The sequence below is a fragment of the Salvelinus namaycush genome, chromosome 11 (assembly GCF_016432855.1).
Source record: "Salvelinus namaycush isolate Seneca chromosome 11, SaNama_1.0, whole genome shotgun sequence".
Taxonomy (NCBI): Eukaryota; Metazoa; Chordata; class Actinopteri; order Salmoniformes; family Salmonidae; genus Salvelinus; species Salvelinus namaycush.
The window spans coordinates 35,539,482-35,555,668 of NC_052317.1; the positions used below are offsets into that span (position 1 = coordinate 35,539,482).

The 16,187-nt window shown below is 44.0% G+C and overlaps 1 protein-coding gene across 1 annotated transcript in view; it reads left to right on the forward strand.

The window, feature by feature from the left end:
• Positions 1-1,140: 1,140 nt before the first annotated feature.
• LOC120055390 (phosphatidylinositol 4-phosphate 5-kinase type-1 gamma-like) overlaps positions 1,141-16,187 on the forward strand; it is a 34,680-nt gene continuing 19,633 nt past the window's right edge. Inside the window, exons 1-8 of the mRNA XM_039003255.1 lie at positions 1,141-1,236; positions 2,104-2,234; positions 2,679-2,796; positions 4,517-4,669; positions 9,013-9,312; positions 9,683-9,882; positions 10,220-10,303; positions 10,428-10,479. Coding sequence (XP_038859183.1) covers positions 1,141-1,236; positions 2,104-2,234; positions 2,679-2,796; positions 4,517-4,669; positions 9,013-9,312; positions 9,683-9,882; positions 10,220-10,303; positions 10,428-10,479 — 1,134 coding nt within the window. The remainder of the gene's footprint in view (positions 1,237-2,103; positions 2,235-2,678; positions 2,797-4,516; positions 4,670-9,012; positions 9,313-9,682; positions 9,883-10,219; positions 10,304-10,427; positions 10,480-16,187) is intronic.

Below are 16,187 nucleotides of genomic sequence, written 5' to 3' on the forward strand. Positions count from 1 at the left end.
GGTCCAATAGGCTTTTAAACAGCTTCTACCCCCAAGCCAAAGGACTCCTGAACATCTAATCAAATGGCTATTCAGACCATTTGCCCCCCCCCCCCCTTCTACGCTGCTGCTACTCTTTGTTATTATCTATTCATAGTCACTTTAATAGCTCTACCTCGACTAACCGGTGCCCCCTGCACATTTTCTCTGTACCGGTACACCCTGTATATAACCTCACTATTGTTATTTTACCGCTGCTCTTTATTCGTTACTTTAATTTCTTACTTTTTTTAGGTATTTTCTTAAAACTGCATTGTTGGTTAAGGGCTTGTAAGTAAGCATTTCAATGTAAGGTCTACACCTGTTGTATTCGGTGCATGTGACAAATACAATTTGATTTGATTTGAAACAGGTGTGAATAATACAAACATAATATAATGCATTTGATGGATAGGTCCGTGTGCGTGTGTGTGTGACACCTTGTTGGGTTGGTAAGTGATGACCACCTGCACTTGGCTGCCAACGAGGGCAGGAGTCCAGCATTGTATGGTTAGGGCAGCATGGGTCAAGTCTCAGGTTGATGTGTGTGTGAGTGTGTGTCGGTAATGTCAGTGTGTGTTGTGTATGGTGTCCAACACTGGTGATAGTAGACTTGGGTTGGCCCATCATTATTCTTCACTACACCCCTCTAGCTGATGTTTCCCAGAGGAAATACACCTTTAATAGTAGTAGAGATATAGTATAGAAACATAGATGTACGTAGCTTGATTTTGGTCTTTTATACCCTCCTGGAAATAACAGGTGCATACTGGTGCCTTTAATCCTGGTTCATGTATGTATCTCACAATTAGGCCTAAATCTTGCATTGATGTTCTCTATTTCTCTCTTCTCTGTTTATCAACAAAAGACACTGGTCGTAGGGGGTCTACAATAACTAGTGAGGTGAGGGCTAGTTACACACACACACACACACACACGCACGCATGCGCACGCACGCACACACGCACGCACGCACGCACGCACGCACGCACGCACGCACGCACGCACGCACGCACACACACACACACACACACACACCTAAAATTACATATGTTTTTATGCAGTACAGCATGCAATGTAAGTAACCCACAAGTAAAGCCAGTCTCCTCTCTTCTCTGTCAGATGCCGTCCCCCACAGCTCAGGGTCTAGGCCCAGGTCAGGAGAAGAAGATCGGCCACAGGAGAGTAGATGCCTCTGGAGAGACCACCTATAAGAAGGTCCACTACTCCTTTCCTCTTCTGCATCCCTCTGTCTCCTTTCCTCTTCTGCATCCCTCTGTCTCCTTTCCTCTTCTGCATCCCTCTGTCTCCTTTCCTCTTCTGCATCCCTCTGTCTCCTTTCCTCTTCTGCATCCCTCTGTCTCCTTTCCTCTTCTGCATCCCTCTGTCTCCTTTCCTCTTCTGCATCCCTCTGTCTCCTTTCCTCTTCTGCATCCCTCTGTCTCCTTTCCTCTCCAGCATCCCTCTGTCTCCTTTCCTCTTCTGCATCCCTCTGTCTCCTTTCCTCTCCTGCATCCCTCTGTCTCCTTTCCTCTTCTGCATCCCTCTGTCTCCTTTCCTCTTCTGCATCCCTCTGTCTCCTTTCCTCTTCTGCATCCCTCTGTCTCCTTTCCTCTTCTGCATCCCTCTGTCTCCTTTCCTCTCCTGCATCCCTCTGTCTCCTTTCCTCTTCTGCATCCCTCTGTCTCCTTTCCTCTTCTGCATCCCTCTGTCTCCTTTCCTCTTCTGCATCCCTCTGTCTCCTTTCCTCTCCTGCATCCCACTCTCACCTTTCCTCTCCTGAATCCCTCTCTCTCCTTCCTCTCTCATCTTCATGTTCTTCTATTCTCTCTCCACTATCTCTCCTCCCTCCATCCCATACCTTACTTGTCTCTCCTTCTTCCTGCTCTTCCATGTCCATGTCTTCCATGTCCTCTCCTACCTCTCTATTTTCTTCCTTCTTCTTCTCCCCCCAGACCGTTCTGTACTTCTTTGACTTCTCCTATCTCACCTGTCCTCCTCTTATCATTTTCCTCCCTCATTTTCATTTTCATGGATGTATTTTGGTGACTTGTGGTTTGTAACCTGCCTGCCTGTGCCCTCCAGACCACGTCCTCTGCCCTGAAAGGTGCCATCCAGCTGGGCATCGGCTACACAGTGGGCAACCTGAGCTCCAAGCCAGAGAGAGATGTCCTCATGCAGGACTTCTACGTGGTGGAGAGCATCTTCTTCCCCAGGTGTGTGTCTGACTTTGTGTGTGAGTGTGGATGGCAGATGTGTGTCTGACTTTGTGTGTGTGTGTGGATGGCAGATGTGTGTCTGACTTTGTGTGTGTGTGTGGATGGCAGATGTGTGTCTGACTTTGTGTGTGTGTGTGTGGATGGCAGATGTGTGTCTGACTTTGTGTGTGTGTGTGGATGGCAGATGTGTGTCTGACTTTGTGTGTGTGTGTGGATGGCAGATGTGTGTCTGACTTTGTGTGTGTGTGTGGATGGCAGATGTGTGTCTGACTTTGTGTGTGTGTGTGGATGGCAGATGTGTGTGTTTACAAATGGGGAGGGGTTGTTTTTGTTTTTGGTGTGTGGATAGTCACTCAAACCACCTACAAAGTGAAATGCTCTCTAGTACAATAACTCTTTCTCTCTTTCTGCCTCTCATCCTCACTCCCATCTTCTCTCCAGTGAGGGCAGTAACCTGACTCCTGCCCATCACTACCCAGACTTCAGGTTTAAGACCTACGCCCCCGTGGCCTTCCGCTACTTCCGAGAACTGTTTGGGATCCGACCAGATGACTACCTGGTGAGAGACAGTAACCATAGTAACCTCAATAAATATAGCACTACAGATAGTCTTGCTAATACCTAGGTTAAAGCTGCAATATGTAACTTTCTGGGCGACCTGACCAAATTCACATAGAAATGTGAGTTATAGCTCTGCCATTCTCATTGAAAGCAAGTCTAAGAAGCGGTAGATATGTTCTATGTGCGCTATTTCTATGCTTCGCATTCTTATGTTTCATTTTAGCGTCTTTTACTTGCTGTTTTGTATACCAGCTTCAAACAGCTGAAAATACTTTGGGTTATGGAAAATATATTTCACAGCGGTTTAGATGGTACAACGATTTCTCTACACAATGACAACTTGTTTTGTTACAAACTGAAATTAGGCAAACTATTAGAATTGGCGGACCATTTCCCACCAGGAAATGGCGGAGCGATTTCTGCATTTTGCACTTTTAAATATAGTGTCCTACATCAGGTGATTAAATGCATAACTAACATGACATCCTGTGGATTTATCAAGGAAACATAACCCCTGGTTACATCCAGTCTGGCTTCACCGTCCTCTGGCCACGCACGCACGCACGCACACACACACACACAGAAATGCACAGAAATGCACAGAAATGCACAGAAATACATTAGGAACACCTAATGTATTAGGAACACCTGCTCTTTCCATGACAGACTATCCAGGTGAAAGCTATGATTTCTTATTGATGTCACTTGTTAAATCCACTTCAATCAGTGTAGATGAAGGAGAGGAGACGGGTTAAAAGAGGATTTCTAAGCCTTGAGACAATTGAGACATGTATTCTGTATGTGTGCCATTCAGAGGGTGAATGGGCAAGACAAAATATTTAAGTGCCTTTGAACAGGGTATGATAGTAGGTGCCAGGCGCACCGGTTTGAGTGTCTCAACAACTGCAACTCTGCTGAGTTTTTCACAAGCAACAGCCAATTTGACACTACTGTGGGAAGAATTGGAGTCAACATGGGCCAGCATCCCTGTGGAACGCTTTCAACACCATGTAGAGTCCATGCCCCGACGAATTCAGGCTGTTCTGAGGGCAAAAGGGGTGCAACTCAATATTAGGAAGGTGTTAGGAATGTGCTGGATTAATGCAGCAATCTATGCATATGTACACTGAGTGTACATTTACACTCTTACACACATACTGTAAATACGTGCACATACACACGTGCACACACAGTCACTCCTATAAAATCACACTCTACCTGCACCAGATGGAGATTAGCAGATTAAGACTTTCTTTTTAAAGCTCCAAGCTGATAACAGTAGACAGTCAGGTACAGTATAGGCCTAATCAGAAACAACTTTTTGTGTATCTGTTTCTATGTGTATCTATGGGTTTTCTATGCATGGTTTTACACTTACAGGAAATAGTAATGTTTTAGTCTCATTGCATTAATCCAGCATGAGGAATACATAGCGCAACATTCTGTTTTTCTGAATACGGGGTATCTTATACTTGTGTAGAGACTGAGAGGATCTTCACACTCTCCCCTTAAGCTTGTTAAGCCCTTGTGTTTATCTGGCCTTCCAGACTCCACTTCAGGTGTCTGCAGAAAGTAGAAACCCTGCAAAGTGCCTAATGAAGATCTGAAGCACCATGTAAAGTGCCCTATCTGAACCACTCCAGTGTTGGTGCCATTTTCTATGCTATCTCTACGACCCACTGACCTAACCTGTGTGTATATCTATGCTGTCTCTCCAGTACTCTCTATGTAACGAGCCACTGATCGAGCTGTCCAACCCGGGGGCCAGCGGCTCCATATTCTACGTAACCAGGGACGACGAGTTCATCATCAAAACAGTCAATGCCAAGGAGGCGGAGTTTCTGCAGAAACTACTTCCTGGATACTACATGGTTAGTCTGTCACAAGCTCCTCCTTCATTCTAATAAATAAAAAGTGTGTGTGTGTGTTTGTGTTGGTCACTTTGACCCTTGGCCCCTGGGGTTAACCTATGGTCAGCTGTGACGCTAATGAGGCTAAGCACACTACTAAGACACACGCCTAAAGCACACACACGACACTCACGTCTGTCAGGTGTGTGGGCCAGGAGCCAGGGTCGCTCTAGGCAGAATCTGCAGGGGCATTGTCTTGTTAATATTGTTATCAAAATAAAGTTTATATAACGTATAGCAAGCTTATCAATAAAACGACAGTACAGTATTCTTGTTTTTATATCAATTTATGGTTTAATGAAAATTCATTTCCCAGACATTTCTTATTTCTAATAATTTTGAAGGGGAAATGTTGGTCCCATTTTATCTGGATAGTCTCAAGTAGATGATCTACAGATGGTCATACTATCAACTGCACTACAGTGCCTTCAGACAGTATTCATACCCCTTGACTTATTCCACATTTTGTTGTGGTACAGCCTGGATTTAAAATTGATTCAATTTATTTTGTTTCTCACACATCTACACACAATACCCCATGATGACAAAGTGAAAACATATTTTTAGGCATTTTTTCGAAAAAATTGAAAATATCTAATTTACATACAGTGCCGTGAAAAAGTATTTGCTCCATTTCTGGTTGACTCAAGTTTTCTAAAAAGCACCTGGGAGCACCTGGATGATCATCAAGACTCTTGGAAGAATGTTCTATGGAAAGATGAGTCAAATGTAGAACTTTTTGGATGAGATGGGTCCCATTATATCTGGCGAAAACCAAACACTGCTTTCCACAGTAAGAACCTCATACCAACGGTCAGCATGGTGGTGGTAGTGTGATGGTTTGGGGATGCTTTACTACCTCAGGACCTGGACCACTTGCTTTAATAGAAGGAACCATGAGTTCTGCTCTGTATCAGAGAATTATATATGAGGATGTCAGGTCATCCATCAGTGAGCTGAAGCTAAAGTGCAGCTGGGTCATGCAGCAACACAATGATCCGGATTGTACAATATTTTCACATTATTATTAAAAAAATTATTCAAGATCTGTCAACTTGGTTGTTGATCATTGCTACACAGACATTTTTCAATTCTTGCCATAGTTTTTCAAGTAGATTTAAGTCAAAACTGTAACTCATCTTGGTAAGCAGCTCTGTAAGTCATCATAGGCCTCATAGTGAAATCCAGGAGCAGTTTCCTTCCTCTCCCGCAACTGAGTTAGGAAGGGTGCCTATATCTTTGTAGTGACTGGGTGTATTGATACACCATCCAAAGTGTAAGTAATAACTTCACCATGCCATCCACATCGACGGGACAGTAGTGGAGAAGGTGGAAAGTTCCTCGGCGTACACATCACTGACATATTGAAATGGTCCACCCACACAGACAGCGTGGTGAAGAAGGCGCATCAGCGACTCTTCAACCTCAGGAGGCTGAAGAAATTTGACTTGTCACCTAAAACACTTACAAACTTTTACAGATACACAATCGAGAGCATCCTGTCGGGCTGTATCACCGTCTGGTACGGCAACTGCACCGCCCTCAACCGCAAGGCTCTCTAGAGGGTAGTGTGGTCTGCACAACACATCACCGGGGGCAAACTACCTGCCCCCCAGGACACCTACAGCACCCGATGTCATAGGAAGGTGCTACCGCACTGCAGGCGGTACTGGAGCGCCAAGTCTAGGACCAAAAGGCTCCTTAACAGCTTCTACCCCCAAGCCATAAGACTGCTGAACAATTAATCAAATGGCTACCCAGACTATTTACATTGCCCCCACCTTGTTTTTACACTGCTGCTACTCGCTGTTTATTATCTATGCATAATCACTTTACCCCCTGTACAGTATATAGACTCATTATTGTTATGTACATTTATTGTGTTACTTTTTGATTCATTCATTTTTTTTAAACTTTTGTTTTTTTAGTAAATATTTTATTAACTCTATTTCTTGAACTGCATTGTTGGTTAAGGTGCATTCGGTGCATGTTACAAATATAATGTGTGGTCTACCACTTCGCGGCTGAGCTGTTGTTGCTCCTAGACGTTTCCACCTCACAATAACAGCACTTGACCGGGGCAGCTCCAGCAGGGCAGAAATTTGATGAACTGACTTATTGGGAAGGTGGCGTCCTATGATGGTGCCACGTTGAAAGTCATTGAGCTCTTCAGTAAGGCAATTCTACTGCCAATGTTTGTCTATGGAGATTGCATGGCTGTGTGCTCAATTTTATAAACCTGTCAGCAATGGGTGTGGCTAAAATAGCTGAATCCATTAATTTGAAGGGGTGTCCACATACTTTTGTATATATAGTGTATGTTGTTTAAGTGATAATGCCTGAGAAGCCTGTGTTTGGAGGATATAATTGGCAAACCATGACAATATATCCTCCAATCACCGGCTTCGAGGGCATTGTCATTTTTATACAACGGATTACCAACATATTCAAATAATGATTGACATATTCCCATTAAAAACGTTTTTGGCAATCAATTTATTCATACCATTTCATCCTTCCACAAGATATAGTCCTGACACAAATTTAGGGTAGCTACCCAAGACGGCTGGTTGTTCGATCTATCGGCTCGGTTGCCAGAGACGCGACCTAGTTCTTTTTGTTCTGTATCTATGGATGCCACAGGAGGCTGCTGAGGGGAGAACGGCTCATAATAATGGCTGGAACAGAGCAAATGGAATGGCATCACATGGAAACCATGTGTTTGATGTATTTGGTATCATTCCACTAATTCCGCTCCAACCATTACCACGAGCCCGTCCTCCCCAATTAAGGTACCATCAACCTCCTGTGATGGATGCGACCCAGTGGTTCATTCTAAATGTTCTATTGTCGTACTGGCTGGCAACGTTCTTACCCCTTGCTTAGCCAACTACGGCTAATTTACGTTCAGGTCAAATAGTGCAGCCAGAATAACAGCAAAGTTGCTGCATTTGTTTAAGCTGTTTTCTAGTGACATTTATTTGCATACATCCATAACAATGAGCTAATGATGCATGATTTCACTTGGCATAGGAAATGTGCTCTCTCGTCAGGACACTGTTGTTCAGAGGAGCTAGCCTACAACACAGCTAACACAATCACTTCAAACTGAAGCTGGAAAGACTGCAAACGAATTGCTTTTCGTTTCGTTTGACCTGTTTTTGTATATAATTTGACATTAATTTGTATATATCCATAAAAATTTAGCTGATTCATGATTTCGATTGGCTGAGAAAAGCTGCCTGTCTGTCTGTCTCGTCCCTAGACCGACAATGTTGCAAATGTTGAAGAGACAGACAGCAAGATTTATACAAATCTCCGCTATTGAAAACCAATTGCTACTCTAAAAGAAATGGGAGATAATGTCTACATGCTTTTTATAGTGGAGATCAAGTTTATAAATTTCCTGGCTGGGCTGGTGAGACAGTGGATTGCGCAGTCAGATGAAACAGAGTAAATAGGCATTTTAAAGTCATAGATTTTGTAACGGGTTTCTAGTTCTTCCTCCTCCTCGGACGAGGAGAGGAGAGAAGGATCGGAAGACCAAAATGCAGCGTATGTTGAATCCATATAGATTTATTAAGACGAAGACGAAAACACGAAAAAACACTTGAATAAACTACAAAACAAATAACGACGTAGACTGACCTAAAACATGAGAACTTACATATAACATGAAGAACGCACGAACAGGTACAGACTACAACTAACGAACGAACAAACCGAAACAGTCCCGTGTGGTGCGCAGACACAGACACGGAAGAAAATCACCCACAAACAAACATTGTGAACAGCCAACCTTTATATGGTTCTCAATCAGAGGAAAACGTCAAACACCTGTCCCTGATTGAGAACCATATAAGGCTAATTACAAGTGACCTAAACATAGAAACACAAAACATAGAATGCCCACCCCAACTCACGCCCTGACCATCTAAACACATACAAAAATAACATAAAACAGGTCAGGAACGTGACAGATTTAGCCAGTGGTAACTTGTGGAATAGACACCAATCAGCGTCCAGGATTAGACCCCCCTATTGAACATCTATAAACTATCCACAAGCATCTACTTGGGACTATCCAAATAAAATGTTTCTGAAATGTTTAACTAGTTGAACTGACATATCTCTGAAATCCACTGGATTTTTCATGTCCTGCTCAATATGATGGCCAGTAGGATTTCCTGTTGTTGCATGAAAAGAACACTGAAATAGGCACACAATTATATTTTTTGCACCCTTTAATTTTCTCTCCCTCCTCCTCTTCTTCTTCTCCCCTCTTCCTCTCCTCCTCTCTCTAGAATCTGAATCAGAACCCGAGGACCCTGCTTCCTAAGTTCTTTGGTCTCTACTGCGTCCAGTGTGGTGGTAAAAACATCCGTATCGTGGTCATGAACAATGTGTTACCGCGCGCCGTACGCATGCACCTCAAGTTCGACCTGAAGGGCTCCACGTATAAACGGCGTGCGTCGAAGAAAGAGAGGGAGAAATCGAATCCCACCTTTAAAGATCTGGACTTTATATCAGATGTACCGGACGGACTGACACTGGATCAGGATACATATGGTGCTCTGCTTAAGACCCTACAGAGAGATGGTCTGGTGAGAGAGAGAGAGAGGGAGGAGAGGGTGAGGGGAGGGGGGAGGAGAGGGGATGTAGAATAGATGTGGAAGGGGGGGGGGCATTATGACATGTGTGTCTGTGCTGTCTGGTAGCTCCTGCTATCATTCATTCTGACCTCCATTCTCTGTATGGGTGGTACCCCAGGTGCTCGAGAGCTTTAAAATCATGGATTACAGTCTGTTGCTTGAGAGAGGGAGAGAGGGAGGAGAGGGTGAGGGGAGGGGGGAGGAGAGGGGATGTAGAATAGATGTGGAAGGGGGGGGCATTATGACGTGTGTGTCTGTGCTGTCTGGTAGCTCCTGCTATCATTCATTCTGACCTCCATTCTCTGTATGGGTGGTACCCCAGGTGCTCGAGAGCTTTAAAATCATGGATTACAGTCTGTTGCTTGGGGTCCATAACCTGGGCCAGGCTGGGAGAGAGTCCCAGGGCTCACCAGCAGGGGGCGATGAGAAGAAACCTGTGACCCAGAGAGCCCTCTACTCTACTGCCATGGAGTCTATACAGGGAGGGAAGACGTGTAGAGACACACTAGACCACGATGCTACGTGAGTTATCCAGCTTAACACACACAGGCACAAGTGTGCAAACACACACACACAATGATTCCGTGTGTCTTGAAGTCTTTTCCCCCTACATGAGATTCTCTCTGCCTGTTTCTTTTTTTTTCTCTCTCTCTCTCTCTCTCTCTCTCTCTCTCTCTCTCTCTCTCTCTCTCTCTCTCTCTCTCTCTCTCTCTCTCTCTCTCTCTCTCTCTCTCTCTCTCTCTCTCTCTCTCTCTCTCTCTCTCTCTCTCTCTCTCTCTCTCTCTCTCTCTCTCTCTCTCTCTCTCTCTCTCTCTCTCTCTCTCTCTCTCTCTCTCTCTCTCTCTCTCTCTCTCTCCAGAATGGGTGGTATTCCTGCAGTGGATGGTAAAGGGGAACAACTCCTTCTTTTTATTGGAATCATTGACATCCTGCAGTCTTACAGGTTAATTTCACAAAATTGCTCACTGTGCTACTAATGTCCAATAATCAATAGCACCAGTACTAATATAATGATGTATGAATCACTGAGTTTTTTTTCTCATCCAGTTACCTTTACTGTCCTGTAGGGTCATCAAGAAACTGGAACACTCATGGAAGTCTCTGATTAGTAATGACGGGGTGAGTCCAGTCCTCAGACTGTAGCACCTTACCTAGGCTCACACAGGCCCGGTGACTAGCACCTTACCTAGGCTTACACAGGCCCGGTGACTAGCACTTTACCTAGGCTCACACAGGCCCAGTGACTAGCACCTTACCTAGGCTTACACAGGCTCGGTGACTAGCACTTTACCTAGGGTCACACAGGCCCAGTGACTATCACTTTACCTAGGCTTACACAGGCCCGGTGACTAGCACCTTACCTAGGCTCACACAGGCCCAGTGACTAGCACTTTACCTAGGCTCACACAGGCCCAGTGACTAGCACCTTACCTAGGCTTACACAGGCCCGGTGACTAGCACTTTACCTAGGCTTACACAGGCCCGGTGACTAGCACCTTACCTAGGCTCACACAGGCCCGGTGACTAGCACCTTACCTAGGCTTACACAGGCCCGGTGACTAGCACCTTACCTAGGCTTACACAGGCCCGGTGACTAGCACTTTACCTAGGCTCACACAGGCCCGGTGACTAGCACCTTACCTAGGCTTACACAGGCCCGGTGACTAGCACTTTACCTAGGCTCACACAGGCCCAGTGACTAGCACCTTACCTAGGCTTACACAGGCCCGGTGACTAGCACTTTACCTAGGCTCACACAGGCCCAGTGACTAGCACCTTACCTAGGCTTACACAGGCTCGGTGACTAGCACTTTACCTAGGGTCACACAGGCCCAGTGACTATCACTTTACCTAGGCTTACACAGGCCCGGTGACTAGCACCTTACCTAGGCTCACACAGGCCCAGTGACTAGCACTTTACCTAGGCTCACACAGGCCCAGTGACTAGCACCTTACCTAGGCTTACACAGGCCCGGTGACTAGCACTTTACCTAGGCTCACACAGGCCCGGTGACTAGCACCTTACCTAGGCTTACACAGGCCCGGTGACTAGCACCTTACCTAGGCTCACACAGGCCCAGTGACTAGCACCTTACCTAGGCTTACACAGGCCCAGTGACTAGCACCTTACCTAGGCTCACACAGGCCCTGTGACTAGCACCTTACCTAGGCTTACACAGGCCCGGTGATTAGCACCGTACCTAGGCTCACACAGGCCCGGTGACAGGCACTTTACCTAGGCTCACACAGGTCCAGTGACTAGCACCTTACCTAGGCTTACACAGGCCCGGTGACTAGCACTTTACCTAGGCTCACACAGACCCAGTGACTAGCACCTTACCTAGGCTTACACAGGCCCGGTGACTAGCACTTTACCTAGGCTCACACAGGCCCAGTGACTAGCACCTTACCTAGGCTCACACCGGCCCGGTGACTAGCACTTTACCTAGGCTCACACAGGCCCAGTGACTAGCACCTTACCTAGGCTTACACAGGCCCGGTGACTAGCACTTTACCTAGGCTTACACAGGCCCAGTGACGAGCACCTTACCTAGGCTTACACAGGCCCGGTGACTAGCACCTTACCTAGGCTTACACAGGCCCGGTGACTAGCACTTTACCTAGGCTTACACAGGCCCGGTGACTAGCACTTTACCTAGGCTTACACAGGCCCGGTGACTAGCACCTTACCTAGGCTTACACAGGCCCGGTGACTAGCACTTTACCTAGGCTTACACAGGCCCGGTGACTAGCACCTTACCTAGGCTCACACAGGCCCAGTGACGAGCACCTTACCTAGGCTCACACAGGCCCAGTGACGAGCACCTTACCTAGGCTTACACAGGCCATGTCAATTAGCCTATCAGAAGCTTCTAAAGCCATGACATCATTTTCTGGAATTTTCCAAGTTGTTTAAAGGCACAGTCAACTTAGTGTATGTAAACTTCTGACCCACTGGAATTGTCATACAGTGAATTATAAGTGAAATAATCTGTCTGTAAACAATTGTTGGAAAAATTACTTGTGTCATGCACAAAGTAGATGTCCTAACCGACTTGCCAAAACTATAGTTTGTTAACAAGAAATTTGTGGAGTAGTTGAAAAACTAGTTTTAATGACTCCAACCTAAGTTCATAGTATTCTATTGTTTCCAGTACTTGTCTTATATTATCTCCAATGTATCGTCCAAGTAAAAAACCTGTCTGATTAGGATGAATAATATACAACAATACCTTTTTAATTCTATGCGCCAAGCATTTAGCTGGAATATTTGCATCACAACACGGGAGTGTAAGAGGCCTCCAATTTTTTTAATGGACTGGTTCTTTATATATACCACTTGGATCCTGTTTCAGTAATAATGAAATCAGACCTTCTTGTTGCGTGTCCAATAATCTACCTTTTATATAGGAGTGGTTAAAAAAAGCTAATAATGGTCCTCTGAGTATATCAAAAAAGGTTTTGTATACCTCCACTGGTATGCCATCCAGCCCTGGAGTTTTCCCGGGCTTAAGGTCTTTAATTGCATCAAGAAGTTCCTCCTCTGTAATTTGGCCTTCACATGAGTCTTTCTGTACAGATGTTAATTTTACATTATTATTAGGAAAAAAATCCATACAATTATCTTCGGTTAGTGGAGATGGAGGATGTCACGGCTGTCTTCCTCCTCCTTGTCCGAGGAGGAAAAGTTTGAAGGATCGGAGGACCAATATGCAGCGTGGTATGTGTTCATCTTGTTTTTAATAGAAAGAGAACACTTTACGAAACTAATACAAAAACAATAAACGACGACCGTGAAGCTAAATAACAAATAGTGCTGACACTAAACACTACACATAGACAATCACACACAACCCACAATACAAAACAGGCTACCTAAATATGGTTCCCAATCAGAGACAACGCAAAACACCTGTCTCTGATTGAGAACCATATCAGGCCAAACACATAGAAATTGACAAACCAGACATACAACATAGAATGCCCACTCAGATCACACCCTGACCAAACAAAACATAAAACATACAAAGCAAACTATGGTCAGGGCGTGACAGAGGAGATGAAACAAAAACATATTCTTAAAGTACTTCCTCTTTCAAAATATAATTCATTTGTAACACGTTTCAATACATATTTTTTGTAGCATTTCTATGTTGAAGATTGAAAAAGAATTTGGTGCATTTTTCCCCATATTCCATCCAGTTTATTTTTTATAATATATGTTTTTCCTCTATCTTATTATGTGCCTCTATGGTAGTTTTAATTGCTACTGTTAGTCCTTTGTAATATGGACTATTTTGATCTAAATTGCTTTTGTTTTCTAGATGAGTACTGAATTGCATGGCCTCTAAAGGCATATTTAAAAGTGTCCCATACAATACGGGGATCTGCTGTACCTATGTTATGTCTGAAAAAGTCAGTTATAAATTCTTCTGTCCTAGTTCTAAACAAGTTATCATCCAGTAGACTTTGATTAAATTTCCAATGTCCTCGCCCACATGGAAATTCTGTAAGAGTAATATATATGCCAATTATGTGATGATCCGACCGCATTCTGTCCCCTATCAACACTTTTTAAACTTTTGGTGCCAGAGAGAATGGTATAAGAACGTAGTCAAGACGACTAGCTTGATTAAGCCTCCGCCATGTATATCTCACTAGGTCAGGGTATTAAACCTCCTCCATGTATATCTCACTAGGTCAGGATATTAAACCTCCATGTTTATCTCACTAGGTCAGGATATTAAACCTCCATGTATATCTCACTAGGTCAGGATATTAAACCGCCATGTATATCTCACTAGGTCAGGGTATTAAACCTCCATGTATATCTCACTAGGTCAGGGTATTAAACCGCCATGTATATCTCACTAGGTCAGGGTATTAAACCACCATGTATATCTCACTAGGTCAGGGTATTAAACCTCCATGTATATCTCACTAGGTCAGGGTATTAAACCTCCATGTATATCTCACTAGGTCAGGGTATTAAACCTCCATGTATATCTCACTAGGTCAGGATATTAAACCTCCATGTATATCTCACTAGGTCAGGGTATTAAACCTCCATGTATATCTCACTAGGTCAGGGTATTAAACCTCCATGTATATCTCACTAGGTCAGGGTATTAAACCTCCATGTATATCTCACTAGGTCAGGGTATTAAACCTCCATGTATATCTCACTAGGTCAGGGTATTAAACCTCCGCCATGTATATCTCACTAGGTCAGGGTATTAAACCTCCATGTATATCTCACTAGGTCAGGGTATTAAACCTCCATGTATATCTCACTAGGTCAGGGTATTAAACCTCCATGTATATCTCACTAGGTCAGGGTATTAAACCTCCATGTTTACCTCACTAGGTCAGGGTATTAAACCTCCATGTATATCTCACTAGGTCAGGGTATTAAACCTCCATGTATATCTCACTAGGTCAGGGTATTAAACCTCCATGTATATCTCACTAGGTCAGGGTATTAAACCTCCTCCATGTATATCTCACTAGGTCAGGGTATTTAACCTCCTCCATGTATATCTCACTAGGTCAGGGTATTAAACCTCCGCCATGTATATCTCACTAGGTCAGGGTATTAAGCCTCCGCCATGTATATCTCACTAGGTCAGGGTATTAAACCTCCTCCATGTATATCTCACTAGGTCTGGGTATATAAGTCTCCATATATCCACTAATTCAAATATATCCATGACATTCATGATTTCCTTAAGTGCCTGAGGGTGATAATTTGTAGTGTGATTTCCTTTACGGTCCATAGAATTATTTATAACCGTATTAAAATTCCCCACCGTAATAATAGAGTCTAGTGTTGCTTGTAGAGTTGATCAATTCTTATATATATTTTCAAAGAAGCTTGGATCATCATTATTTGGATTGCATAGGTTAATAAGCCATATCTGCTTATTGTCCAATAACATATTTAAAATAATCCATCTACCTTGATGATCTGTTTGGACAATTTGCACATTTGGATCAAAATTACAGTTAATTAATATCATCACCCCTTTTGAATTTCTTTGCCCATGGGATAAATATATTTCATCCCCCCCAATCCTTTACCCACAAAACTTCATCTAAAATTGTTGAATGTGTTTCACCGTATCTTCTCCACTATGCAATCTGGTTTCAGAGCTGGTCATGGGTGCACCTCAGCCACGCTCAAGGTCTTAAACGATATCATAACCGCCATCGATAAGAGACATTACTGTGCAGCCGTATTCAACGACCTGGCTAAAGCTTTCGACTCTGTCAATCACAACATACTTATTGGCAGACTCAACAGCCTTGGTTTCTCAAATGATTGCCTCGCCTGGTTCACCAACTACTTCTCTGATAGAGTTCAGTGTGTCAAATCAGAGGGCATGTTGTCCAGACCTCTGGCAGTCTCTATGGGGGTGCCACAGGGTTCAATTCTCGGGCCGACTCTCTTCTCTGTATACATCAATGATGTCGCTCTTGCTGCTGGTGATTCTTTGATCCAGCTCAACGGAGACGACACCATTCTGTATATCTCTGGCCCTTCATTGGACACTGTGTTAACTAACCTCCAGACGAGCTTCAATGCCATACGAGCTTCATGGCCCTCGCTTCATACTCGTCGCCAAACCCACTGGCTCCAGGTCATCTACAAGTTTCATTTGCAACTGGCCAGGTTGCAGTTGCAAATGAGAACTTGTTCTCAACTAGCCTACCTGGTTAAATAAAGGTTAAATAAAAAAAATAAAAAAATAGATATTATTTTAATTATCTTTTAGCCAGGTAAATACTGATCGTCTTTTCTTATTATCTGCTAAGCCATTACAATT